The sequence below is a fragment of the Zingiber officinale genome, chromosome 3A (genome assembly GCF_018446385.1).
Source record: "Zingiber officinale cultivar Zhangliang chromosome 3A, Zo_v1.1, whole genome shotgun sequence".
In the NCBI taxonomy this organism is placed as follows: Eukaryota; Viridiplantae; Streptophyta; class Magnoliopsida; order Zingiberales; family Zingiberaceae; genus Zingiber; species Zingiber officinale.
In genome coordinates, this window is record NC_055990.1 from 84,697,897 (window position 1) to 84,725,615 (window position 27,719).

General features: G+C 38.1%; 1 protein-coding gene across 1 annotated transcript; it reads left to right on the top strand.

Annotated features, from left to right (window-relative positions):
* Positions 1-21,985: 21,985 nt before the first annotated feature.
* Positions 21,986-27,050, top strand: LOC122052021 (probable leucine-rich repeat receptor-like protein kinase At5g63930). The gene is made up of 3 exons (XM_042613399.1): positions 21,986-23,003; positions 23,134-26,174; positions 26,470-27,050. Exons 2-3 carry the CDS (start codon positions 23,234-23,236, stop codon positions 26,847-26,849), a joined length of 3,321 nt encoding a protein of 1,106 aa, XP_042469333.1. The 5' UTR covers positions 21,986-23,003; positions 23,134-23,233; the 3' UTR covers positions 26,850-27,050.
* The last annotated feature ends 669 nt before the right edge of the window (positions 27,051-27,719 follow it).

Genomic DNA, 27,719 nt, shown 5'->3' on the forward strand with positions numbered 1-27,719 from the left:
TCGGGTAGTCCAGCACATATGCTGAAGAGAGACAATGATAAATAGGACAGGAATTCACTTGTTTGTGGGTTATCCTAGAGAAATGAAAGTAGGTTTATAGTCTTAAAAATCAGAATGTCATTGTTAGCATCAATGACCGATTTTTAGAAAAGGACTATGTAATAAACCACGTGCCCATAAGAAAATTTGTTCTTAAGGAAATAATAAAAGACATGTCTAATCTAGTACCAATTGTACAAGATGAGATACCACAAGGAAACTGCAACACGTATCACAAATGATACACAATTACAGAAAGTGCCTTGTCATAGTGGGAGGGTTGTTAGGCAACCTAAAAAGATTCATGTTTTGGGAGAGTTTTTGGACTCGATCCCTGGAGGACATGAACCTGATCTCTGGTCATATGATGAAGCACTCCAAGATAAAGATGCAATATCTTGACAAAGAGTAATGAATAACAGAATTAGAATATATATATTCTAATAAAATCTGGAAGCTTGTAGAACCACCAAATAGTGTAAAAGCTTTTGGGTATAAAAAGGTCTATAATAGGAAAAGAGGGATAGACAGGAAGGTAGAAACCTTCAAAGCAAGGCTTGATGAAAAAGGAAACTTTTTCACTGGTAGCCATGCTTAAGTCTATCCGGATTCTTTTATCTATTTGGCAAGTGGATGTCAAGACAGCATTCCTTAATGGAAGTCTTGAAGAAAGCATCCATATAAAGCAACCAGAAGGGTTCATTGCAAAGGGCTAAGAGCATCTTGTGTAAAGCTCAATCAGTCTATGGACTGAGGCAAAGCTTCAAGGTCTTGGAACATCCGGTTTATCAAAGTAATTCAGACCTATGGATTTATTTAGTAACCGGGTAAGTCTTGTGTATACAAAAGGTGTAATGGAAGCGTGGTGGTATTTCTTGTACTATACGTAGATAACATTTTTGGTAGTTGGAGACAATATCAAAATGTTGTCAGAAGTAAGGGTATGGTTGTCCAAACAATTCGATATAAAGGACTTGGGAGAATAAATATATTCTTGAGATCAAAGTAATAAGGGATCGCAAGAAAAGAATATTTTACTTATCCCAAGCTTCATACATCGGAAAAATCCTTGCTCGTTTTAAAGCATGCAAAACTCCAAGAAAGGTTTCTTACCTTTTCAGGATGGAGTAACTTTATCTAAAGATATGTCTCTGTAGACATCAAAGGAGATAAAGGAAATAAAGGCAGTTCTTTATGCTTCGGCTGTCGGAAGCCTAATGAATGCTATGCATGAGATAAGGAATCTGTTTTGCCAAGGGCATAGTTGGCAGATATCAAAATAACTATGGACAAGGACAGTGGACTGCAGTAAAGCATATATTGAAGTGCCTTAGAGACACTAGAGATTATATGCTAGCTTACAAGGCAGTTAATTTGGTCCTTGTGGGTTGCATGGATTTTGACTTCCAATCGGATAGGGACAATAATAAGTCAACCTCGGGGTTTTGTGTTTACTTTAGGAGGTAAAGTCATAACTATGGAAAAGTGATAAACATAGGTGTTTTTCTGGACTCCACCATAGAAGCTTAGTATATGGCAAGCCTCTGAGGTAGCTATAAAAGCTGAATGACTCAATAATTTCAAGATAGACTTAGATATGATTTCTGGTTTGTCCAAAGATTATTACAATTTATTGTAATAATATTGGTGCAGTAGCAAACTCGAAGAAACCATAAGTCTATAAAGGCAAGTAAACACAATAGAGCGCAAGTACCACCCAATACGAGAAATCGTATAAACGAGGAGAAGTTGTTGCTGCCTAGATTGCATCAGGTGATGACCTATAGATCCTTCCACCGAGGTCCTTAAGGCAAGAGCTTTTGATGGACATGTTGAAGGGTTAGGAATCAGATGTATGGCAGCAGATATAGCAGCTTAGTCTTTTAGTATAAGTGGGAGATTGTTAGAGTGTATACTAAAAGCCTAGCTTTTGGTATAAACATTTATCTAGAAATAAGAATCACATTGGTCAAATGTCTACATTTATGATAAATGTAGTTGTTCAATTAATTTATATTGTAGATAACATGGTGTGTGGTGTCACACACAGAGGATCATGTTATCAGTATCTTATAAATTATAAACAGTAGCTCACGACCATAATGGAAAGGAACAAACCATTGGAAGGTCGTAGTGTAATTAGGTATCAGTTTATCTTGACTGTATAATTACACTAGTACACTCAGAGTGTATTGAGTAGGACCATTTGAGGTCGTTTCTTTTATACTGACTTTATAAAGAAACAAAGACCTCAGTTATTATAGAAGTGTGTGCTCTTAATCCTAATATAATAACAAGCACATATATTTGATATTTATTTCTTTAATTTATCAATGGGTGAGATTTAGTTCGATAAATCAATAAGCCCGATAAGTTGGGAAATGGTATCACTTATAGTGTGTGTTGTTGATTATAAAAGGAAACTGTGTCCTAGAGATACTAGGTTGATAATGTCCTCAAGAGGAGCTCATAAGGATTGTCATGTTAAACCCTGCAGGTGGACTTAGTCCGACATGATAATAAGGTTGAGTGGTACTACTCTTGGACTAAGATATTAATTAAATGAGTTGTCAGTAACTCACTTAATTAGTGGACATTCGATATCTTAAACACAGGGAGACTAACACACTCATAATAAGAAGGAGCCCAAAATGTAATTTGGGATTGGTGCGGTAGTTCAATAATAGTTCTCTAGTGGAATGATTTATTATTGTGTGTTCGGGCGAACACGGGATGCTTAATTTTATCGGGAGACCAAAACCAATTCCTCCTCTTGGTCCCTATCGTAGCCTCTTATTTATAGAGTTCTATACCCACCTATACCCACCTTCTATACCCACCTATAAGGGGCCGGCCAAGCTAGCTTGGGAACCAAGCCAGGTATATAATTGGGTGGCCGGCCCTAGCTTGAACCCAAGCTAGTGGGGGCCGGCCAAATTAAATTAAAAAGGGATTTTAATTTTAATTTTTATTTTTATTATGTGGAAGAAATAATTTATTAAAGAGAATTAAAATAAAAATATCTCTCTTGTAAAAGATCTACAAAAGATTAAAGAAAGAGATTAAATCTCTTTCCTTATTTGTAGATTGGTGAGATATTTTTTTTTCTCTTTAAAATTATCCACATGTTGATAAAATTAAAATTATAGAAATTTCCTTTTTTCAACCATGAAGAGATTTTTAAAGAGAAATTTTATTTTTAAAATTTCCGGAAACAAATTAAGAAGTTTTAATTTGTTGATTAAAACTTGTCTAATTTATTTCCTCTTGATGTGGCCGGCCATTAGAGATTAATTGGGGAAATATTATTTTATTTTTCTCAATTAAATCATGTCAAGGGAATTAAGGAAATTTTATTGTAATTAAATTTCCTAATTTGCCTAGGCCAAGGAATATAAAAGAAGGGGTGAGGGTGCCTTCACAAGACACAACCTCTATTATTCTCCCTCTCCTATTCTTTGGTGTGGCCGGCCAACATCTTCTCCCTTTCTTCCTCTTTGTGGTGGCCGAAATTCTCTATTCCTTGGAGCTCTTGTGGAGGCCGGATACTACTTGGAGAAGAAGAAGAAGAAGGAGAGAAAGCTTGCATCTCTTGGAGCTTGGTTGGTGTTTTTCTTCTTCCTTGGTGAAGCTTTATTTTTTTGTGGCCGAACCTAGCTAGGAGGAGTAGAAGGTGGTTGGTGGTTTCTCATCTCGGAAGATCATTGCCCACACAACGTCCGAGGTCAGAAGAGGAATACGGTAGAAGATCAAGAGGTTTTTCTAAAAGGTATAACTAGTAATTTTTCTTTCCGCATCATACTAGTTATTTTTGGAAATAATACTAAATACAAGAGGCATACGATTCTAGAGTTTCGAATTTGTTTTCGATATAGTGTTCTTTTGTTTTTCTTTTCCTTGTGATTTGATTGTTCTTTTCGGTTAACCTAAAGTTATTTTAGGAAATTAAATATTAATTTTCTATAAAAGGTTTTGTCTAGTCGGTGGTGGTTGCTCCCATATCCAAGAAGGTCATGTGCCTCGCCACGTCAGTACTGGGAACCGATTATGGAAATTAATATTTAATGGAATTAATGGCTTAAGGTGACTTGGGTCGAATGTGTTAAGTTCTGCAGGAGATCCAAGTCAAAACCTAAAAGAACAACTAGATTAAGTTTTGGATCAAACGTGTTAAGTTCCGCAGGCGATCCAAAATTTAATTTAAAAGAACACATGGTAGCTAGGAAAAGGTTCAGACCTTTGTACAAAATTTTTGTACAGTGGAACCTCAAGGCTTTCCGAGTAGCAACCAACACTTACACCAATTATATCTACCTAAATTAACAAAATCATCTACACAATCTATTAATGAATACTGATAATGTAGATATACTACTAGTAATAGTAAATAAAATAGAAACAAAGAAATACAATATTAAAAATTGGCAAAAGAGAGTATTAGATTCAGCAGATGAAGGTTGTTTGCTCAGGATGATCATCTTGTCCTCTAACTCCTTTTGTGTACACACCCCATTACTGAAGTGTTGAAGAAAGAGTGGGGTGGCGGCAGCATGCTGCTACAAATTTACTTCATCGCCTTGGTTTGGGAGTCCTAGAATCAGTGAAACATCTTTCCTTGTGAAGCTGATCTCCTTATTATGAAAGATGAAACATCTTGCTTCAATGTCCCAATTGTTAAACATATTTTCTATAAGGCTTCGGATATTTGTAATTTCAAGCATGGATACTGCCTAAGCAAATATGCTTACATTGATCAACTCCATCTATCGGTCATTTATGTGTAATGATGATAAAAAAACCATAAAGTGGGGGTAATTACTTTTCCAATGCACTTTCTTATGATATGCACGAGAAGCAAAAGCTCCCTGACTCGCCATTTAATTCTGTCAAACAAATACATAAGATCTTAGTGATACTCAGTTGCCTTCATTGTAATGCAGTTAGTTTTCACCCATACTATGATACATTACAGTGTTATTTTTTAAACGTAATATAATACATTACAATGTCTATAATTTCTCCTACATAGTACAATGTGATTAGTAGCTGCTACAACATGAGTATTGATCACATTATAGCAGTTGGGGGCAAGTAGCTGCTACAATAATGAGAAGTCAATAGGGACTGTAGGCTTTAACCATGTTGTATCAATCATTTGGGTTTAACTACGTTGTACCAGCTACGCGATGGTAGCTGCTATAATAAAGATAAACTTTTTTTAAACACTCTATTCCCTCAAACAAAATCTTCAATGTTCAGCCCTAAAATCATTAAACCCCATTGTAGCAGCTAAGAGATGAATCAAAACCCTAAAAATTCAAACCCCTAAACAAAACGAGAAGAATCAAAACTTTAAACATAACACCATACTTATGATGGAGGCAAAGATTTGGATGAGAAACTGTTAGCTAGAGCCCTAGAGTCAATCATTTGATGATTGTATTTTAGACTTATTGTATCATATTCTATATAAATTAAGGCTTTTTTATTTTGGCTATTATACTTACTTGTATTGGTGCCAAATAAACTAAGTATAATAATGTCCTTGAGTAAACGGTTCTCACCTATATCAATCGGTTAGTTGAACCGATAGTGAGATGATATAGGGAACTGTTAGTTAGAGCCCTAGAGCCAATCATTTGATGATTGTATGGACTCATGTATATCATATTCTTATATTAATAAAGGCAATAGTTTGGTTATTATGCTTATTTGTTTTAGTGCCAAATAAACTAAGTATAGTAACGTCCTTGAGTAGAGCGTTCTTACCTATATCAATCGATTGGTTGAATCGATAGTGAGATGATATAGGGAACACTACTCTTAATCATTCCTAGTCGAGTATTAACATTCAGGGACGATGTTAATGCAATAAGACTAGCATGTAGGTCAACTCGATGACTTGATCTCACAAGTCATGGATATGGAGATATCAAGTTGACACATGGGTATATATTGGAGAATGTATACTGAATGACCCGCCATGAGAAAGTATCATGGATCGTTATATGAGTGTCATATACTTTCTCATGTGGCTATTAGTATGACTATTAGTCCTTAGACCTGAAGTCACCATGGATCCCTACATAAGGAGTTATGTACTTTGGTTTCGTCAAACGTCACCCGTAACTGGGTGGACTATAAAGGCGATTACTGGGTATATAACGAATTATGCAGAGGGATGTGAGTGATGTAGATGGGATCTATCCCTCCCATATGACGGGAGTGACACCGATATTCTTGATAGAGTGAGACCACTAAGTGCATGGTTATGCCCAAATGAGTCAACATTAGATGTTGAGCTCATTTGATCGAGTGAGTCTACTTGGAGTTCAAGATTTAGATTGATTAGAGGATGACACGGTCTATGCCTCACATTGATCAATCTAGATGTCTAGGATAGAAGGACACTTGTCATTATTTTGTGAGTAGTCACAATTGGTAGTCACAAGGTGATGTCGGATCTCGACATTCTTGTAACTTGGGTAGTAATGATGTGTTGCTAGATACCGCTCATTACTTATGCTCCTAAATGGGTTTAGGGCATTGCCAACGTTACAAGAACCTATAGGTCACACACTTAGGACAATTAGGTGGAGATTAGGTTCATTTGATGAACCAAGAGGATTAGATTCATTTGATGAATCAAATTGGATTAAGAGTAATCCTAATTGGGCTAACTTGAGTTCAACTCAAGTTGATTCATGTGTTAAATGAGTCTAATTTAGATTTTGACTCATTGAATCAATTCAATTTAATGAATTAGATTCATTATATTAAGTTGGCTCGAATCAAATGGTTGGATTAGATCCACCATGGTAGAGATTGAGTCAAGTTTGACTTGACTTGAGAAGGAAGACCAAATGTCAATTTTGACTTGACCTTTTGCCACCTCATTGGTGAGTTGGCATTAGGTGGACCAATAATGATGTTCCACATCATCATGGGTGCCACCTCATGGAAGTTACAAAGCCACTCTCTTAATGGTTTCATATTAATTGCAATTAATGCAATTAATTGGTAATGGTTTCATATTAATTGCAATTAATGCAATTAATTGGTGAATTTTTCAAAGTGGCCGGCCACTTGGTTTTTGGGTGAAAAAATTCATTTTTCATTCACTTGTGTGCATCTTCCTCCTTCTCCCTCTCAAGCTCTCCCTCTCCCTCTCCTCCCTTGGCCGAACCACATAGGTGCTAGCACACCTTGGTTTTTGGTCATCTCCATCTAGTGTGTCCGTGTGGATACTTCTAGAGGACCGGCGCTTGACGGTCTTGAGATCCGGCATCATTTGGACGAGCGGGAACGCGAAGGGCATCGCATCAAGGGTAAACACTTTTTCCTCATAGATCTAAGTAGTAGATCAGTTTTTGAACTCGTACAAGAAATAGTTTTTCGAATTTTTATACGAATCTTTGCACGGATCTACGGCTTTGGGTCCTTCGGGGTTTCCGCGACGCGAAAAAGCGGTTTTCGCGGCTCGAAGAACCCAACAGTGGTATCAGAGCCACGTGCAAAGACTTGTACGAGTTAGTTTTTGGTTTTTGGAAAACAAAACTTCTGTGATTTTCTGTAAAAAAAATTCAATTTTTATGTTTTTATGGGTAATTTTTCCTTGTAGGCGAAGCACAAGTGTCTCGGCACTTGTAGGCTTCGGCTATCGGGAAGAATTTTCCCAAACGGCTTCGTTTCGACCCAAAATCTTTTGGGACAGCGGACTCGGGTGCCTTTAGATCGCAACGGAGCAACTCACGATGGTTAGATCGTGGGTAGGGGCGCTGCCCCTAACCCCGCAAGGGGATTTGCTCCGCGATCGCACCCGAAATCGCTAAAAACGAACCCGTCGGGAAGATTTTTCCGAAACGGTAATGTCTCGGCCCAAATCATTTTGGGACAGCGGGTTTAGGCGCTGTTGGATCGCAAAGGAACCCTCGCGATGGTTAGATCGCGGGTAGGGGCGCTGCCCCTGGGCCCCGCAAGGGGATCCGTTCCGCGAAACCGCCGGGAAATTTTACTTGTAAAATTGTAAAAAAAAATTATTTTTAAAATTACAGAAAATAAGAAAATATATAATTTTGAATTATATATTAATTTTGTGATAGTCATGGCCCAAAACCCAATATGATTGGTTGTGTTGTAATTCATAATACGGCCTGCGTGCCGTGATGTGTTTTCGCGTGTTGTATTTATTTTATTATTCGCGACCTGCGTGTCGTGCCTCGTCTTTTATTCTTGTTGTAAATTAGATTTAGACTCGAATGTAACTCGAGTTTCAAATTGTAATGTACAAATTAGAGCGGTGGAGGGTCCACACGAGACGGAGTTCCGAGGCGGGCACGAGCAACATAAGGTGGTCAAAGGGAGGAGCTTGGAGAAGCTGTTGACCCTAGGTTGACCATTCGATCTTCTCATTGGCTTGAGAAGATCGTAGTAGGGCCATGACTAAATCACAAATAGATTAATTAATTAATTATTATGTATCTGATGCATGTTTCATAGTTAATTAATTAATTAGTGCCTTAACGATTAGATTAGATCTAAGTCGTGCACATGATGCACCCTTGTGATTAGATTAGATCTAAGTCGTGCACAAGATGCATCCTTCTCGATTAGATTAGATCTAGATCGAACCAACTCTAAATGCCTAACCGTGCCGTGATACCTATCACTACCTCGATCACATGTATTGTTGAATCTGCCAAAGCAGAGCAATACATATTATCTTGGTAGGGTACGGAGGGACAATCTTGGTCCCGCCTATCAACGCATGGGTGAATACAAACTCAATTAGATTGAGTATTCCTAGTTACTCGGTTAGATCGAGTCAACTATAGGCATTATTCCAACGGTTGGAAAAGATAGGTCAAAATCACATCTATATTAACTCTCGGGCGTATTAGCCAAAGCTAACTCGACTTTTAATATAAATGCGGATATTGATTCTATAAACAAGAGTTGCATAGAGATGTAATTGGTAATCGTTACCTACCGATCATACTAAGCCTTGGGCGTATTAGCCAAAGCTAACTCAAGGGTTAGTATGATGTGGATCTTGTCCCACAAGAATTATAGAATTCAGTGGGAGCATCATTTAATTAAAGGCCTAATTAAATGATTTTTAAAGAATATGATATTTATTTCTGTTGTAGATAACCATGACGTCGAACACGAATTCCTTCTCCCTGCGATCTGTCCTTGAGAAGGACAAGCTCAACGGAGCGAATTTCCTGGACTGGTACAGGAACTTGAGAATAGTTCTCACCCAGAATGTACATTCTGGAGCAGCCCATTCCGGAGGCTCCTCCTGCCAATGCCCCGTGAGCCGACAAAGATGCTTACAAGAAGCATCAAGACGACGCATTAGATGTGTCCTGTCTAATGCTCGCGACCATGAACTCAGAGCTTCAGAAGCAACATGAGTTGATGGGCGCTTTTGATATGGTTGAGCATCTTCGCCAACTATATCAGGGACAAGCAAGGCATGAGAGATTTGAGATCTCGAAGGTACTATTTCAGTGTAAGATGTCAGACGGGGCTCCTGTAGGTCCTTATGTACTCAAGATGATTGGGTACATAGAGAACCTACAAAGACTGGGGTTCCCACTTGGCCAAGAGCTGGCCACTGACTTAATCTTGCAATCCTTGCCGGATAGCTATAGTCAATTCGTTCTGAACTATAACATGAACGAGATTGACAAGCCACTGCCCGAGCTCCTTAGTATGTTACGAACTGCTGAGATTAACCTTAAGAAGGTTAAGCCCATTCTGATGGTCCAGAAGCATAAGGGCAAAGGCAAGCCCAAAGGCAAAGGAAAGTCCCAAGCCAAGGGCAAAGGCAAGGCACTGAAGCCTAAAGGAGGGGTCGCCAAGGATGCTACCTGCTTCCACTGCAGTCAGACCGGGCACTGGAAGAGGAACTGCAAGGTATACTTGGAAGATCTTAAGAAGAAGCGAAGTGAGACTTCCACTTCAGGTATATATGTTATAGAAGTCAATCTATCTATTTCTACATCATGGGTATTAGATACTGGATGTGCTTCTCACATTTGTACTGATGTGCAGGGGCTGAGAAATAGCAGAGCATTGGCAAAGGGCAAGGTGGACCTACGAGTAGGCAATGGAGCACGGGTTGCTGCTGTTGCTGTAGGAACTTATCAGCTATCTCTGCCCTCTGGGCTTGTACTAAATTTAGATGATTGTTGTTATGTGCCTGCTCTTACTAAGAACATAGTTTCAGTTTCTTGTTTAGACAAGAAATGATACTCTTTTATAATAAAAGACAAATGTTGTTCTGTTTATTTAAAAGATATGTTCTATTGTAGTGCACCACTAATAAACGGACTCTATATTCTAGACCTTGAGAGCCCTATCTATAACATTAGTACCAATTGGTTCAAGTCAAATGACATGAACCAAACATACCTCTGGCACTGTCGCTTAGGTCATATAAATGACAAGCGCTTATCCCAGCTCCATAAGGATGGTATGCTGGACTCATTTGATTTAGAATCATATGAGATATGCGAGTCATGCCTACGAGGCAAGATGACCAAGACCCCCTTTAGTGGGCATAGCAAGAGAGCAACTGATTTGTTAGGACTCATACATAGTGATGTATGTGGCCCTTTCAATGTCGCTGCTAGAGGCGGTTATAGATACTTCATCACATTTACTGATGACTTCAGTAGATACGGTTATGTGTACCTGATGACACATAAATCTGAATCCTTTGAAAAATTCAAGGAATTCAAGAATGAAGTACAGAACCAGCTTGGCAAGAGTATTAAAATACTTCGATCAGATCGAGGTGGTGAATACTTAAGCCATGAGTTTCGTGACTATCTAGCTGAGTGTGGGATCCTATCCCAACTCACTCCTCCTGGAACACCATAGTGGAATGGTGTATCCGAAAGGAGGAATCGCACCCTATTAGATATGGTACGATCTATGATGAGTCACACAGATCTTCCAACATATCTTTGGGGTTATGCTCTAGACACGGCAGCTTTCATTCTCAACCGAGTTCCATCCAAGGCCGTGATAAAGACACCATATAGGATATGGACTGGGAGAGATGCCCAGGTGTCTTTCATGAGGATTTGGGGCTGTGAGGCTTACGTACGACGTCAAGTCTCAAACAAATTAGGACCCAAATCCGACAAGTGCTATTTCATCGGATATCCCAAGGAAACTAAGGGATATTACTTCTACATTCCCAGTCAGCACAAGGTAGTTGTGGCAAAGACTGGGGTCTTTCTAGAAAGGGACTTTGTTTCTAGAAAGACTAGTGGGAGCGCGTTCGATCTTGAAGAAGTTCAAGATGCGAACAATAGCACTGATGCCTCGATGGAAGTTGAACTGGAACCACAAAGTGTTGTGGATGATGTTGTTCCATAAGGAGTTGAGGAACAACAACCAGTTCAAGTAGACATACCTCTTCGCAGGTCTGATAGGGTACATCGTCAGCCTGAGAGATATTCATTTCTCGTGTCTGACCATGATGACGTTGTGCTCATAGAGGATGAGCCTAACACCTATCAGGAAGCTGTGATGAGACCAGATTCCGAGATATGGCGGATGGATGTCAAAAACCGTGTTTCTAAATGGAAACATACTCGAGGATGTGTACATGACACAACCTGAGGGTTTTTGTAGTTCCACAGCCATAGGATCTATCATGTATGCCATGTTATGTACTCGACCTGATGTCTCGTATGATTTGAGTATGACGAGCAAATACCAGTCAGATCCAGGTGAAAGTCACTGGATAGCGGTCAAGAATATTCTTAAGTACTTGAGAAGGACTAAAGAATATTTCTTGATATATGGAGGCGATGATGAGCTAGCTGTAAAGGGTTACAGTGATGCTAGCTTCCAGACCGACCAGGATGATTAAAAATCGCAGTCGAGGTTCGTGTTTTGCTTGAATAGTAGTGCTATGAGCTGGCAGAGTTCACAGCAGTTCTACAACGTTTCCATCTCATTCGAGAGATTATCGATAGAGGAGATGTGAAGATTTGCAGAGTACCTACAGAGGCTAACATTGCAGATCCCTTGACCAAGGCTTTGGCACAGAGGAAGCATGACGGTCACACTAGGTCTTTAGGCCTTATAGGCTATACTGATTGGCACTAGTGCTAGTGGGAGATTGTTAGTTAGAGCCCTAGAGCCAATCATTTGATGATTGTATGGACTCATGTATATCATATTCTTATATTAATAAAGGCAATAGTTTGGTTATTATGCTTATTTGTTTTAGTGCCAAATAAACTAAGTATAGTAACGTCCTTGAGTAGAGCGTTCTTACCTATATCAATTGATTGGTTGAATCGATAGTGAGATGATATAGGGAACACTACTCTTAATCATTCCTAGTCGAGTATTAACATTCAGGGACGATGTTAATGCAATAAGACTAGCATGTAGGTCAACTCGATGACTTGATCTCACAAGTCATGGATATGGAGATATCAAGTTGACACATGGGTATATATTGGAGAATGTATACTGAATGACCCGCCATGAGAAAGTATCATGGATCGTTATATGAGTGTCATATACTTTCTCATGTGGCTATTAGTATGACTATTAGTCCTTAGACCTGAAGTCACCATGGATCCCTACATAAGGAGTTATGTACTTTGGTTTCGTCAAACGTCACCCGTAACTGGGTGGACTATAAAGGCGATTATATAACGAATTATGTAGAGGGATGTGAGTGATGTAGATGGGATCTATCCCTCCCATATGACGGGAGCGACATCGCTATTCTTGATAGAGTGAGACCACTAAGTGCATGGCCATGCCCAAATGAGTCAACATTAGATGTTGAGCTCATTTGATCGAGTGAGTCTACTTGGAGTTCAAGATTTAGATTGATTAGAGGATGACACGGTCTATGCCTCACATTGATCAATCTAGATGTCTAGGATAGAAGGACACTTGTCATTATTTTGTGAGTAGTCACAATTGGTAGTCACAAGGTGATGTCGGATCTCGACATTCTTGTAACTTGGGTAGTAATGATGTGTTGCTAGATACCGCTCATTACTTATGCTCCTAAATGGGTTTAGGGCATTGCCAACGTTACAAGAACCTATAGGGTCACACACTTAGGACAATTAGGTGGAGATTAGGTTCATTTGATGAACCAAGAGGATTAGATTCATTTGATGAATCAAATTGGATTAAGAGTAATCCTAATTGGGCTAACTTGAGTTCAACTCAAGTTGATTCATGTGTTAAATGAGTCTAATTTAGATTTTGACTCATTGAATCAATTCAATTTAATGAATTAGATTCATTATATTAAGTTGGCTCGAATCAAATGGTTGGATTAGATCCACCATGGTAGAGATTGAGTCAAGTTTGACTTGACTTGAGAAGGAAGACCAAAGGTCAATTTTGACTTGACCTTTTGCCACCTCATTGGTGAGTTGGCATTAGGTGGACCAATAATGATGTTCCACATCATCATGGGTGCCACCTCATGGAAGTTACAAAGCCACTCTCTTAATGGTTTCATATTAATTGCAATTAATGCAATTAATTGGTAATGGTTTCATATTAATTGCAATTAATGCAATTAATTGGTGAATTTTTGAAAGTGGCCGGCCACTTGGTTTTTGGGTGAAAAAATTCATTTTTCATTCACTTGTGTGCATCTTCCTCCTTCTCCCTCTCAAGCTCTCCCTCTCCCTCTCCTCCCTTGGCCGAACCACATAGGTGCTAGCACACCTTGGTTTTTGGTCATCTCCATCTAGTGTGTCCGTGTGGATACTTCTAGAGGACCGGCGTTTGACGGTCTTGAGATCCGGCATCATTTGGACGAGCGGGAACGCGAAGGGCATCGCATCAAGGGTAAACACTTTTTCCTCATAGATCTAAGTAGTAGATCAGTTTTTGAACTCGTACAAGAAATAGTTTTTCGAATTTTTATACGAATCTTTGCACGGATCTACGGCTTTGGGTCCTTCGGGGTTTCCGCGACGCGAAAAAGCGGTATTCGCGGCTCGAAGAACCCAACAGGAACACTACTCTTAATCATTCCTAGTCGAGTATTAACATTCAGGGACAATGTTAATGCAATAAGACTAGCATGTAGGTCAACTCGATGACTTGATCTCACAAGTCATGGATATAGAGATATCAAGTTGACACATGGGTAAACATTAGAGAATGTATACTAAATGACCCGCCATGAGAAAGTATCATGGATCGTTATATGAGTGTCATATACTTTCTCATGTGGCTATTAGTATGGCTACTAGTCCTTTGACCTGAAGTCACCATAGGGAGTTATGTACTTTGGTTTCGTCAAACGTCACCCGTAACTGGGTGGACTATAAATGCGATTACTGGGTATGTAACGAATTATGCAGAGGGATGTGAGTGATGTAGATGGGATCAATCCCTCCTATATGACGGGAGAGACATCGGTATTCTTGATAGAGTGAGACCACGAAGTGCATGGCCATGCCCAAATGAGTCAATATAGGATATTGAGCTCATTTGATTTAGTGAGTCTACTTGGAGTTCAAGATTTAGATTGGTCAGAGGATGACACGGTTTATGCCTCACATTGATCAATCTAGATGTCTAGGATAGAAGGACACTTGTCATATATTGTGAGGAGTCACAATTAATAGTTAAAAGGTGATGTTGGATCTCAACATTTCTTGTAACTTGGGTAGTAATGATGTATTGCTAGATGCCGCTCATTGCTTATGTTTTTAAAGGAGTTTAGAAATATTGCCAACATTACAAGAACATATTGGGTCACACACAAAGAACAAGTGGATGGAGATTAGGTTCATTTGATGAACCAATTGGATTAGGTTCATATGATGAACCAATTGGATTTGGATTGATTTAAATTAGACTTATTGAGTTAGACTCAATTAGATTCAATTGTTGAATGAGTCTAATTTAAATTTGATTCATTAAGTCAATTTATATTAATGAATTGAGATTCATTAGATTGAAATTGGCTTGGATCAAAGAATGAATTCAACTCAACATGGAAGAGATTTGGTCAATTTTGACTTGACCAAAATGGGAAGTTGAAACATCAAGTTTGACTTGATGTATTGCCACTTCATGGAGGATGACTCATCCTACATGGCAGCCACATCATCTCCACCTCATGAGGTGTGCTACCTCATGGAGGTTACACCTCCCATTCCATTTAATGTGGCCGACCACATTAAATGGGGAGGTTACAATGGTGTGGCCGGCCACACTAATGCAAAAAGGAGGTTTTGTTTTGTGGCAATTGATGTGTGTTAATGCTTCATCTTCTTCCTTAGCTTCTTCCTCCTCCTTACTACTGTTGCCGTGGGGTTTCATGGAGGGTGAAGATATGTGAGTTGTGTTCCAAGAGAATAGAGAAAGTGAAGGTCACAAAGGAGGATACTACTAGTGAGTGTATAAGATTCCTTTTTGCTTTCTCTCTTTTCTCTCTTCCAAATCCTATCCGAGAGCCCTAGAAAGTGCTAGCACACTTGGGGTACTCTCTTCTCCATCCTTGTGTGTTAGAGAGCATACCTTGTTCGTGTGGATATCATTAGAGAGTTGTCTATGTTGACAACTTCGAGATCCAACGTACCTTGGACTTGGGGGATTACGAAAAGGGCACGCATCGAAGGTATAAATGGTTTTTCCTTTGTAGATCTATTGTACATCTAGAAGTTTTGTAACTCGTACTCGTATGTTTTCAAATTTTTCTTCGCACGGATCCAATGGCTAGGGTGATTCGGGGTTTCCGCGACGTGAAAAAGCGGTTTTCACAGCCCGAAAAACCCAACAGAAACAAGTCATCACGGTGAGATTGATTGACGAAGACACCGTGTGGGCACCGATCTACTATGATTGAAATGCTTTTGAAATATTTGTCACGCGGCTAGTTTCAGAGTAAAACATTGGCCGATGAGGGTAAAAAAGTAATTGCACAGTATATTTGTGCACAATAATTGTAAAATTATAATTGGTAAGAAAGGGTTATTTGGAGATCAACAGTTGTTACTAGGCATTATAGCAGCTATTCTGGAGTAGCTGCTACAATGTGTAGCGGCTAATCCGTAGCAACTGCTACATAGTGTAGCAGCTACTCTTGAGAAGCTGCTACAACGTGTAACAACTTCTGATGACTAGCTGCTTCAATGTTCTGCAGTAGCTGCTACAATGTGTAACCGCTTCTAACTATTTATGCATTAACTGATACAACGTGTAGAACCTCATTTAATTGATCTAAATAAAAAATTGAGATGTTATAATCTATTAATGGTTGAAAATACAGAGTAACATCTTGTTGAGCGTAAACAAAGAAAGATCTAGTACAACGTTGTAGCAGCTAACATTCCAAGTTAGCTGCTAGAAGTTGTAACAGCTACATAGACAGTTAGCTGCTACAAGGTGTAGCAGTTATTTGTTGAATTAGCTGCTACAACGTATAGCAGCAAAGCAAAGGCACTACAGCAGCAAATATAATTTTAAACAATTTTTTACCAAGTTGATATATAGCTATAAAAATATTTTTAGGGATAATATCTGCTAGAAAATATAGCTAGTAAAAAAATGACTTACCAAGTGGATGTTACACATTGTAGCAACTACATGGACAGTTAGCTGCTACAAGGTGTAGCAGTTAACTGTCGAAATAGCTGCTACAACTTGTAGCGGCATTTAATGTCCAAGTGGCTGCAGGCATTTGTAGCTGGCGTCGGCCTTGCACGTCGTAGTATAAATTTTCATTCCTTCTACGACCACCATTCTAAGTTAGCAGCTACAAGTTGTAGCAGCTATATGGATAGTTAGCTGCGAAGTTACTGCTAAAAAGTTTAGCAATAAAGCAAAGGCATTGTATCAGCAAAAATAATTTCAAAATTTTTTTTACCAAGTTGATATACATCAACTTTAATATTTTTAGAGGTAATATTTGCTAGAAAATATAGCTGCTATAAGGTGTAGCAGTTATTTGTCGAAGTAGCTGTTACAACATGTAGCAGTAAAGCAAAGGCGCTGCAACAACAAAAATAATTTTAAACAATTTTTTACCAAGTTGATATACAGCTATAAAAATATTTTTAGGGATAATATCTGCTAGAAAATGTAGCGACTAAAAAAATGACTTACCAAGTGGTTGTTACACGTTGTAACAGCTACATAGACAGTTAGTTGCTACAAGGTGTAGCAGTTAACTGTCAAAATTTCTGCTACAACTTGTAGCAGCATTCGATGTCCAAGTGGCTGCAGGCATTGGTAGCAGGTGTTGGCCTTGCACGTCGTAGTATAAATCCTTCCTTCCTTCTACGACCACCATTCCAAGTTAGCTGCTACAAGTTGTAGCAGCTATATTGATAGTTAGTTGCGAAGTTACTACTGCAACGTTTAGCAGTAAAGCAAAGGCACTGCATCAGCAAAAATAATTTCAAATAATTTTTTAACAAGTTGAGATACATCAACTTAAATATTTTTAGGGGTAATATCTGTTAGAAAATGTAGCTACTACAAAAACAACTTATCAAGTGGCTGCTACACATTGTAGCAACTACAAGGTGTAGCATTTAACTGTCGAAGTAGCTGCTACAACATGTAGCGGCTACCTTTCCAAGTGGTTGTAGCCTGCAGGCGTTTATTGTTAGAGTGTATACTAAAAGCCTAGCTTTTGGTATAAACATTTATCTAGAAATAAGAATCACATTGGTCAAATGTTTACATTTGTGATAAATGTAGTTGTTCAATTAATTTATATTGTAGATAACATGGTGTGTGGTGTCACACACAGAGGATCATGTTATCAGTACCTTATAAATTATAAACAGTAGCTCACTACCAAAATGGAAAGGAACAAACCATTAGAAGGTCGTAGTGTAATTAGGTATCAGTTTATCTTGACTGTGTAATTACACTAGTACACTTAGAGTGTATTGAGTAGGACCATTTGAGGTCGTTTCTTTTATACTGATTTTATAAAGAAACAAAGACCTCGGTTATTATGGAAGTGTGTGCTCTTAATCCTAATATAATAACAAGCACATATATTTGATATTTATTTCTTTAATTTATCAAAGGGTGAGATTTAGTTCGATGAATCAATAAGCCCGATAAGTTGGGAAATAGTATCACTTATAGTGTGTGTTGTTGATTATAGAAGGAAACTGTGTCCTAGAGATACTAGGTTGATAATGTCCTCAAGAGGAGCTCATAAGGATTGTCATGTTAAACCCTGCAGGTGGACCTAGTCCGACATGATGATAAGGTTGAGATGGTACTACTCTTGGACTAAGATATTAATTAAATGAGTTGTCAGTAACTCACTTAATTAGTGGACATTCGATATCTTAAACACAGGGAGACTAACACACTCATGATAAGAAGGAGCCCAAAATGTAATTTGGGATTGGTGCGGTAGTTCAATAATAGTTCTCTAGTGGAATGAATTATTATTGATAAAATTAAGTTGTGTGTTCGGGGCGAGCACGGGATGCTTAATTTTATCGGGAGACCAAAACCAATTCCTCCTCTCGGTCCCTATCGTAGCCTCTTGTATATAGAGATTTATACCCACCACATACCCACCTTCTTACCCAACCAATAGGGGCCAGTCAAGCTAAGCTTGAAGCTCAAGCTTAGGGCCGGCCAAGCCTAAAAGTTGGCCTTAAGGTGGCCGGCCAATAGCTTGGAGCCCAAGCTTAGGTGGCCGACCACATCATATTAAAAAGGATTTTTTTATTAAAATTATTTTATTATGTGGATATCATAGTTTTAAAAGAGAGTTTAAAAATTAAATCTTTCCTTTTAAAAGCTTTCTACAAAAGATTAAGAAAAGATTTGAAATCTTTCCTTATTTGTAGATTGAAAGGAGATTTTATTTTTAAGAAAAACTTTCCTTTTTAACCATGATAATAATTTAAAAGAGAAGTTTAAAAATTAAATATTCTCTTTTATTAGTTTCTACAAAAGATTAAGAAAAGATTTGATATCTTTCCTTATTTGTAGATTGAAAAGAGATTTTAATTTTTAGAGATAACTTTCCTTTTGGAAATTATCCACATGTTTAAAAGAAGAATTTTAATTTATAAAATTTCCTTTTTATTAACCACCATGAAGGGAAAATTATTGGAGAAATTTTTATAAATTTCGGAGACAAATTAGGAAATTTTAATTAATTAAAACTCTCCTTGTTTATAGCTTGATGGTGGCCGGCCATGTAAATTGAGAATAGAAAATTGTTTTTAATTAAATAAATTTTTCTTTTCATGGCAAAAGAATTAAGGAAGTTTTTAATTAAATTTCCTTATTTGCCAAGACCAAGGATTATAAAAGAGGGGGTAGAGGTGCCTTCATGGTTGATCAACTCTATTATTCTTCTCCTCTCTTTTCCTCCTTGGTGGCCGGCCCTAGCTTCTTCCTCTTCTCTTCTTCTTATGGCCGGCGGCAACCTCTCTTGGAGCTCTTGATGGTGGCCGGTTCTAGCTAGGAGAAGAAGGAGAGAAAGGTGGTTTTGTTTCTTGCATCCCTTGGAGCTTGGTGGTGGTGGCCGGACCTCTACTTCTCTTGGAGAATTGTGGTGGCCGAAACTTGTAAGGAAGAAGAAGGTGCTTGGTGGTTCTCATCTCGGAAGATCGTTGCCCACACAACGTCCGAGGTTAGAAGAGGAATACGGTAGAAGATCAAGAGATCTTTTAGAAGGTATAACTAGTAATTTTTCCTTTCCGCATCATGCTAGTTATTTATGAAAATAATACTAAATACAAGAGGCATATGATTCTAGAGTTTCGAATTCATTTTCGATATAGTGTTTTTTTGTTTTTCTTTTCCTTGTGATTTGATTGTTCTTTTCGGTTAACCTAAAGTTATTTTAGGAAATTAAATATTAGCTTTCTATAAAAGGTTTTGTCTAGTCGGTGGTGGTTGCTCCCATATCCAAGAAGGCCATGTGCCTCGCCACGTCAGTACTGGGAACCGATTATGGAAATTAATATTTAATGGAATTAATAACTTAAGGTGACTTGGGTCGAACGTGTTAAGTTCCGCAGGAGATCCAAGTCAAAACCTAAAAGAACAAATAGATTAAGTTTTGGATCAAACGTGTTAAGTTCCGCAGGCGATCCAAAATTTAATTTAAAAGAACACATGGTAGCTAGGAAAAGGTTCAGACCTTTGTACAAAATTTTTGTACAGTGGAACCTCTAGACTTTCCGAGTAGCAACCAACATTTATAGCAGGCGTTGTCCTTACATGTTATAGCATTAATCCTTCTAATATATGTTCGGATCACAGCGGGGAATAACAAATTAAAATGAAACAAATTATCATTGGATATGAAATAGAAGGAATTAAAGACACTGTCCTTACGATCGAGATTGGAGATAGGTGGTAAGCACAACAACAGCTGTCAGACGTGGCGTTGCCGATGAAGGAAGAGACGAGAGAGAGAGAGAGAACGGTGAGATAGAGAGCAACGAGCCAAGTAGCTTGCACCGCCTTTGCTTGACTTTCCCGGCAGGAGCGCGAGGTTCGACGGACGACGAAGAATGAAGGCGCGAGAGAGAGAGCGGTGAGGGAAATTTAGAAATTGGAAAATTTTGCTTGATGATGTTTTGAAAAGTTGGCCAAAGGGGAGAGAAAATAAATGGAATATTTTTTTACAAAGAAATCGAGCTGGCAACGCCACGTCTGCCCGTCGTTCACGATCACGTACAAAACGTCGCTTAGTATATCAAATATATATATATATAGAACCGTGATATCCTGCGCGACGCGCATAGTGTGCGACTGTGCGCGTCGCGCAGGATATCAACAAGTTGTGTTTTTTTTTCATTTTTTGATTTTTTTAATATTTTAAATTAAAAAAATCAATTAAAAAAAATTAACATTTCTTTATATAAATTTCTAATACATTAATATATCCCCTCAACATATTACAATACTTAAATTAATTTTATTTTATTTTTTTTTAAAACCAAACACTATAATCTAATTGGGAAGTCTGAACCACAGTGGTAAAATCTAAAAAAAAAAATAGTTTTGATACTATAACCCAAAACCTGAACCCTAGAGGTAAAATCTAAAAAAAAAAAAAATAACTTTGATACTATAACCCAAAGCCTGAACCCTAGAGGTAAAATCTAAAAAAAAAATAGCTTTGATACTATAACCCAAAACCTAAACCCTAGAGGTAAAATAAAAAAAAAATAACTTTGATATTATAACCCAAAGCTTGAACCCTAAAAATAAAATTTTTAAAAAATAATTTAATTATTTGTTTTAATTAAAAAATTTTAAAAAAAGAAAAACTAAAACCTGATATCCTGCGTGCGCGAGCACAGTTGCGCACTGTGCGGGCGCACTGGATATCAAAATCGTATATAAATATATATATATATATATATATAGGGCATTCATAAAAAGTTATCTCACATATGACTTTTATAAAAAGTTTACTTACAAATAACAATTTGCATAGTTACTTAATTATTCAATTTGTTTAGGTTATTGATGTTCTATTATATATTTTTGTTGGGACATAATAATTATATTTCTTATCATTAGAATAAATTTTATGTCACCACGTGACTTAAACTAATGAATTTGAAGCACTGGATATATTGTTTTTTCAATAATAATATAATTTTGTAGGACCACACTAAAATTTCCCACTCAAATTAATGTCTCTCTCAGAATGTAATTTTCTTTACAAAGTCATGGAAGAAATTAATTCCCTTTGTGGTACAAGCCCTACCATAGATATCTAATATATTCTCAATATCCATGAGAATGAAATCAACAATTCCAAAACAAAATCACTTTTCTCAAAATTAAATTGTCTCATAATCTTTGTATTTTGTTTATTATTATTATTATTATTATTATTATTTTATTTTAGTTGCTTCAAAGTAAGTGTTTCTAATTCCCTACTGAACGAACCCAAGGTGATTCGAACCATGGCTACGCCGGCACAAGTGCAAGGCAAGTGGATTAATTAGGAGGGAGAGGGAGAAAGCTAAAGCTGGAAAGCGTGCTTGCCGGCCATTATTGCGGTCGCTCTCGCCTTCTTTGCTAATCTTCCAAATCTTGATCTTGCTTATCAAATTTGCTTACTGGGATCGACGGTGTGAGTGGGCGGATGGGGCTTTGAAAAAGCGAAGCAGACGCAACTCGTAAGGGATGAGTGCGCAGTGCGCGTGGAGTTCCAGAGTGGAACTCGACTGAATCGAGGTAGATTCCGTGCATCAGCGGGACAAAACGCCGAGAGATTTAAAAAAAAAAGTCGGCACTTTTGCACTTGATCCTTCGAAAATACAGAAAGCTTGCTCCTTTACGGATTTCGCCTACGAAAAGGTTCCGAGATTGGCGATGTTCTGTGATCTATGATCGCTTTCAGTCTCTTTCCCGAAGGAATTTGCTTCGACTTTGGTGAATTTCCGTTGCAGAAAGTAGTTCTGTTGACACTGGGACTGAGGAGGTAGCTTTGGAACGAAAATTTGGCAATGTTCGGGCTGTCGGCAGATTTCTTCTTTTTGGCAGAGGGAAAGTGGACTGTCATGTGGCTATAGATGTTGGAAAAACTTTGGTGCCTTTCGCAAGGAAGTCGTAAAGCTGAGGCCAGTTTGGAGTGGACTGGGTTCATTGGACCACTTGGACTTCTAGGGTTTTGGATTGAATTTGTGGATACGGCCACCAGTTTCGTCCGATGGAATTGTGATAGGAAGCTCTTTTCCATTGTTAGGCGAGAGAATTTTGGATTGTAGTATCCTAACCAAGGAGGAAGAGTTATATTGGTTTTTCTTATACTTCTTATTTCAGAAACTCAAGTTCCCGTAGTGGCTACAAATCTGACTTGCTTGATTAAAAGCTTTGCTTTTGGTGTTATTTGGAAGCTACTCCTGGCTTAATAAGTTCGTTGATAAAGCATTGCGTTTTCTGGTGTCAGGAATAGATAAGATTTCAGAACCGCGGAGGTATGTATGTCCCATTTTGTTGAATAGGATTGCTTTGAATATTAACTTGATTTCCTAAAGGCTTCTGCTTCTTTTCTTGGATTTTAATTTTGACGGAATTCCTTCCTTTTTTTCTTGTTATGCTCGTCAGAAAGAAGAAGTGTGTGCAGTTGCGGTTTTTATGGTTCCCTTTCTTCTTACTGCTATAAAGCTTCCTTTCTCCACTCTTGCTACTAAGCTTTGTGACTACAATGGTTAAAATGCCAGGGATAGTAAATTCTGAGAGTGTCTCTGCTTTCTTGGTTCTGAAGTCTGTGTTTCTGTTGACATCTCTATTTATGTATAATTCTGAAGGGGTAAACATAGAAGGGCAATACCTGTTGAAGCTTAAGAGCCAAATGACAGATGCTTTTCACAACCTAGATAGTTGGAACTCGAATGATCTCACACCCTGTCAGTGGAAGGGTGTTAATTGCATTTCTGATAAGGGTATAGTAGTTGGTCTTCATCTCGACTCCATGAACCTGTCTGGAAGTATTTCCCCAATCATCGGTGGATTAGTTCACTTAACTGTTCTTGATCTTTCCTTCAATGAGTTCTCTGGAGCAATTCCTAGGGAGATTGGTAATTGCTCTAAGTTAGAGGTATTGTATCTGAATAACAATAAACTTGAAGGCCAAATCCCTTATGAGTTGGGTAGTCTTTCCTCTTTACTAAGGTGCAACTTGTGTAATAACAAACTATCTGGTCAGCTCCCTGAATCAGTTGGAGGTCTTTCATCCCTTGTGGAACTTGTAGCCTACTCTAACAACATCACAGGTCCTTTGCCACTCTCCATTGGCAACCTCAAGAATCTAACTGTTTTAAGAATGGGACAAAATCTGATAACTGGTAGCATTCCTGTGGAAATCAGCGAATGCCGGAACATGAAACGTTTTGGTCTTGCCCAAAACCGACTAGAAGGTGAAATTCCCATAGAGATCGGGAAGTTGGCAAGTTTGACCGAACTGGTTCTTTGGGACAACAAACTTTTTGGAAGTATCCCTAAGGAGCTTGGAAACTGTAGTCAGCTCGTGACACTTGCACTTTACCAAAATAATCTTGTGGGTGGTATACCTGAAGAGATTGGAAACCTGAACAATTTGGAGAAGCTATATCTATACAGGAATTCATTGAATGGAACTATTCCAAAGACAATTGGCAATCTTTCTCACGCAACAGAAATAGATTTATCTGAGAATACATTGACTGGAACAATACCCTCTGAGTTAAGTAATATTAAAGGTTTAAACTTGCTTCACCTGTTTCAGAATCAGCTTACTGGCTTTATTCCACCTGAATTGAGTGGATTAAGGAACTTAAGCAAGCTTGATCTGTCAATCAACTCTCTGTATGGGTCTATTCCTTCTGAATTTCAGTATATGCCAAGTATAACTCAGTTACAGCTTTTCGACAATATGCTGTCAGGCATCATGCCTCAGAAACTTGGGGTGCACAGTCCACTTTGGGTGGTTGACTTTTCAGATAATAATCTCAACGGGCAAATTCCAAGGAATCTTTGCAGACACTCAAACCTTATTTTGTTGAATTTATGGTCTAACAATTTGACTGGCAACATCCCTGGTGAAGTTATAAATTGTAGATCCTTGGTGCAGCTTCGTCTTGGTAAGAACAGCCTAACAGGAAGCTTTCCCTCAGATTTATGCAAGCTGGTTAATCTTACTGCCATTGAGTTAGATGAGAACAGATTCAACGGTTCCATTCCACCAGAGATAGGGCAATGCAAAGCATTGCAGAGGCTTAATCTTCGTAGTAACTTTTTCACCCATGAGTTGCCATGGGAGCTTGGTAATCTGTCACAGTTGGTTATCCTTAATATCTCTTCCAATAAAATAGGTGGAAGAATACCTCAAGAGATTTTTAAATGCAGGATGCTTCAACGGCTTGATCTCAGCAAGAATGAGTTTATTGGCACATTGCCATATGAAATGAACCTTGTCCAGTTGGAACGGTTTGTGATTTCTGATAACACATTGTCTGGAACAATACCTCCTATCATAGGAAAGCTCGCTCACCTGATGGAGCTACAGATGGGTGGTAATGAATTTTTTGGTTCAATACCAAAGGAATTGGGTGAACTTTCGAGTTTACAAATTGCAATGAATCTTAGCTACAATAATCTTTCAGGAAATATCCCACAAGAGATTGGCAATCTTGCTCTGCTGGAGTTCCTTTTGCTGGACCAAAATCATTTGACTGGTGAAATTCCGTCTTCTTTTGTCAATCTGTCTAGCTTAATGGGACTTAATCTTTCATATAATGATCTCACAGGGCCTATACCTTCTATTCCACTGTTCAGCAACATGGATCTGAGTAGCTTCATAGGAAATAAAGGTCTTTGTGGTAAACCTCTTGGTGATTGTAGTTTGTCTCCATCATTGTCTGCATCATCACCTAGAACAAATAGCTCATTGGGTAGGACCGTCGCTATAATTTCCACTGCTATTGGAGGAATTTCTCTTGTTCTTATTGTGATAATGGTGTACATTCTCAGAAGACCTATTGAAACAATTTCTCCTTTTCAAGACAAACAATTACATAATACAACTTCAAGCACATATACATTTCCAAAAGAAAAGATTACCTTTCAAGATCTTGTTGCCGCTACGAATGATTTTGATGAGAATTTTGTGATTGGAAGGGGTGCTTGTGGAACAGTATATAGAGCGCTACTGAAATCTGGGGAAACAGTTGCTGTGAAGAAATTGGCATCAAACCGAGAGGGTAACAATACAGAGAATAGTTTTCGTGCAGAGATTTTGACTCTTGGAAAGATAAGGCATCGCAACATCGTGAAGCTCTATGGTTTTTTTTATCACCAGGGTTCAAACCTTCTTCTGTATGAGTACATGGCAAGAGGCAGCCTAGGGGAGTTACTTCATGGGGAGTCTTCTTCATCTCTGGACTGGGAAACCCGTTACATGATTTCGCTTGGCGCTGCTGAGGGTCTCTCATATTTACATCATGATTGCAAGCCCCACATCATTCACAGAGATATCAAGTCAACCAATATTCTGCTCGATAAAAACTACGAAGCTCATGTTGGAGATTTTGGATTGGCAAAGGTGATTGACATGCCACAGTCAAAATCAATGTCTGCAGTTGCTGGATCATATGGGTATATAGCACCTGGTGAGTCACCCTAAAATCATTAGTTCTTCTCAATTTCATTATGTACTCAGTTGGTTGATTCATGAGTTTCAGGGGAAAAAAAATGGTAGTGGTTTATGCCAATTGGTGTAAATGTGGAATTTAAGTATTGATGAGTAAGATTTTTAGATAGCTCAAATATATGACTGCCCTTGTTAACAACTGATCATACTGTTAGAATATCGCTTTGCTTCTTGGTCTTTGGATATATTTGGAAGTTCATCTTGGGTTTTGTCATATATTTCTCTTCTCACTTCTGATCAACCTTTTCTGTCAGAATATGCATATACCATGAAAGTTACGGAGAAGTGTGACATCTACAGTTATGGGGTTGTTCTGCTCGAGCTGCTGACCGGAAGAATGCCTGTCCAACCATTAGAGCAAGGAGGGGACCTTGTAACATGGGTAAGGACGTACATAAAGAACAACTCTATCTCTCCTGGAATACTTGACAATAAACTCAATCTGGAAGATGGATGTACTGTGGATCACATGATCATGGTCTTGAAAATTGCTTTGCTTTGTACAAGCATGTCACCGTCGGATAGACCAGCCATGAAGGAAGTTGTATTAATGTTGGTCGAGTCGAAAGAGAGGGCTGCCAGCTTTGGTTCATCACATGTTTCTGATCTCTCTTTCAAAGAGGATGACTTGTAGCGAATCTCTCTCGCACATTCATAACAATTATGTCTTTTTTTTTTCTTTTTGGTTCAGGATAGAGATGTATCTTCTTTCTCTTTTTTAAATGTTACTTTTCCTAAATAGATCTCTTTCAGGATTTATATTGTTATATTTTACAGAGTCTAGAAATGCAAAATAATGTATTGGTTCATATGGAACACGCTTCTCGTGGTATTTGTGAAGATTCGTTGAAAATAGCAAAATCCTAAAGCTAAAATAGTTGTGTTGGATTAATTCAAGTTACCTTGTCAATCAATACCTTGATCACTCTGTTTTTCAAGCTGATATGAAACAGCAACTTACTATTAGTACCCAAGTTATTAACGGGGCACTATGAGAAAACAGAGCTAGAGATGAAATATTCTTTTTCTATCTCTAAAGAATATTTGAGATGAAATATTTGGTCACAAAAATTTATCAGTGAAAGCCTCGTACTTCACCTTTAATTTTATTTTGAATCCATCATTAGTTTATGTTGATCCCATGTGATCAGCAAGAGAGGATGAATTGTCTGAAAAATAAAATTAAATCTTCCTCAAACTTTTGAAATAAATTAGAGAAACACTTTCTTTTAAAAGAATTAATTAAGATAAACTAATTAATGAAAGAAAGAGGTACAGAATTTACTTAGTTTGTAATCAGAAGATTGTTAATCCAAGACTATAAAAAGCTCACTAGAATTGTCCTTCAAGCTGAGTAGTTTCTTACAACATTGACAACTCCTAATTAAAGTAATAGAACTGAAAAGAAATTCGAGTACAAGTATTGTTTCTACTACTAAGACTAGGGCTCAATTTATAGTCTGCTGGTCAGATCTGACTGCTTATTGACATAGTAGTTTTGGGC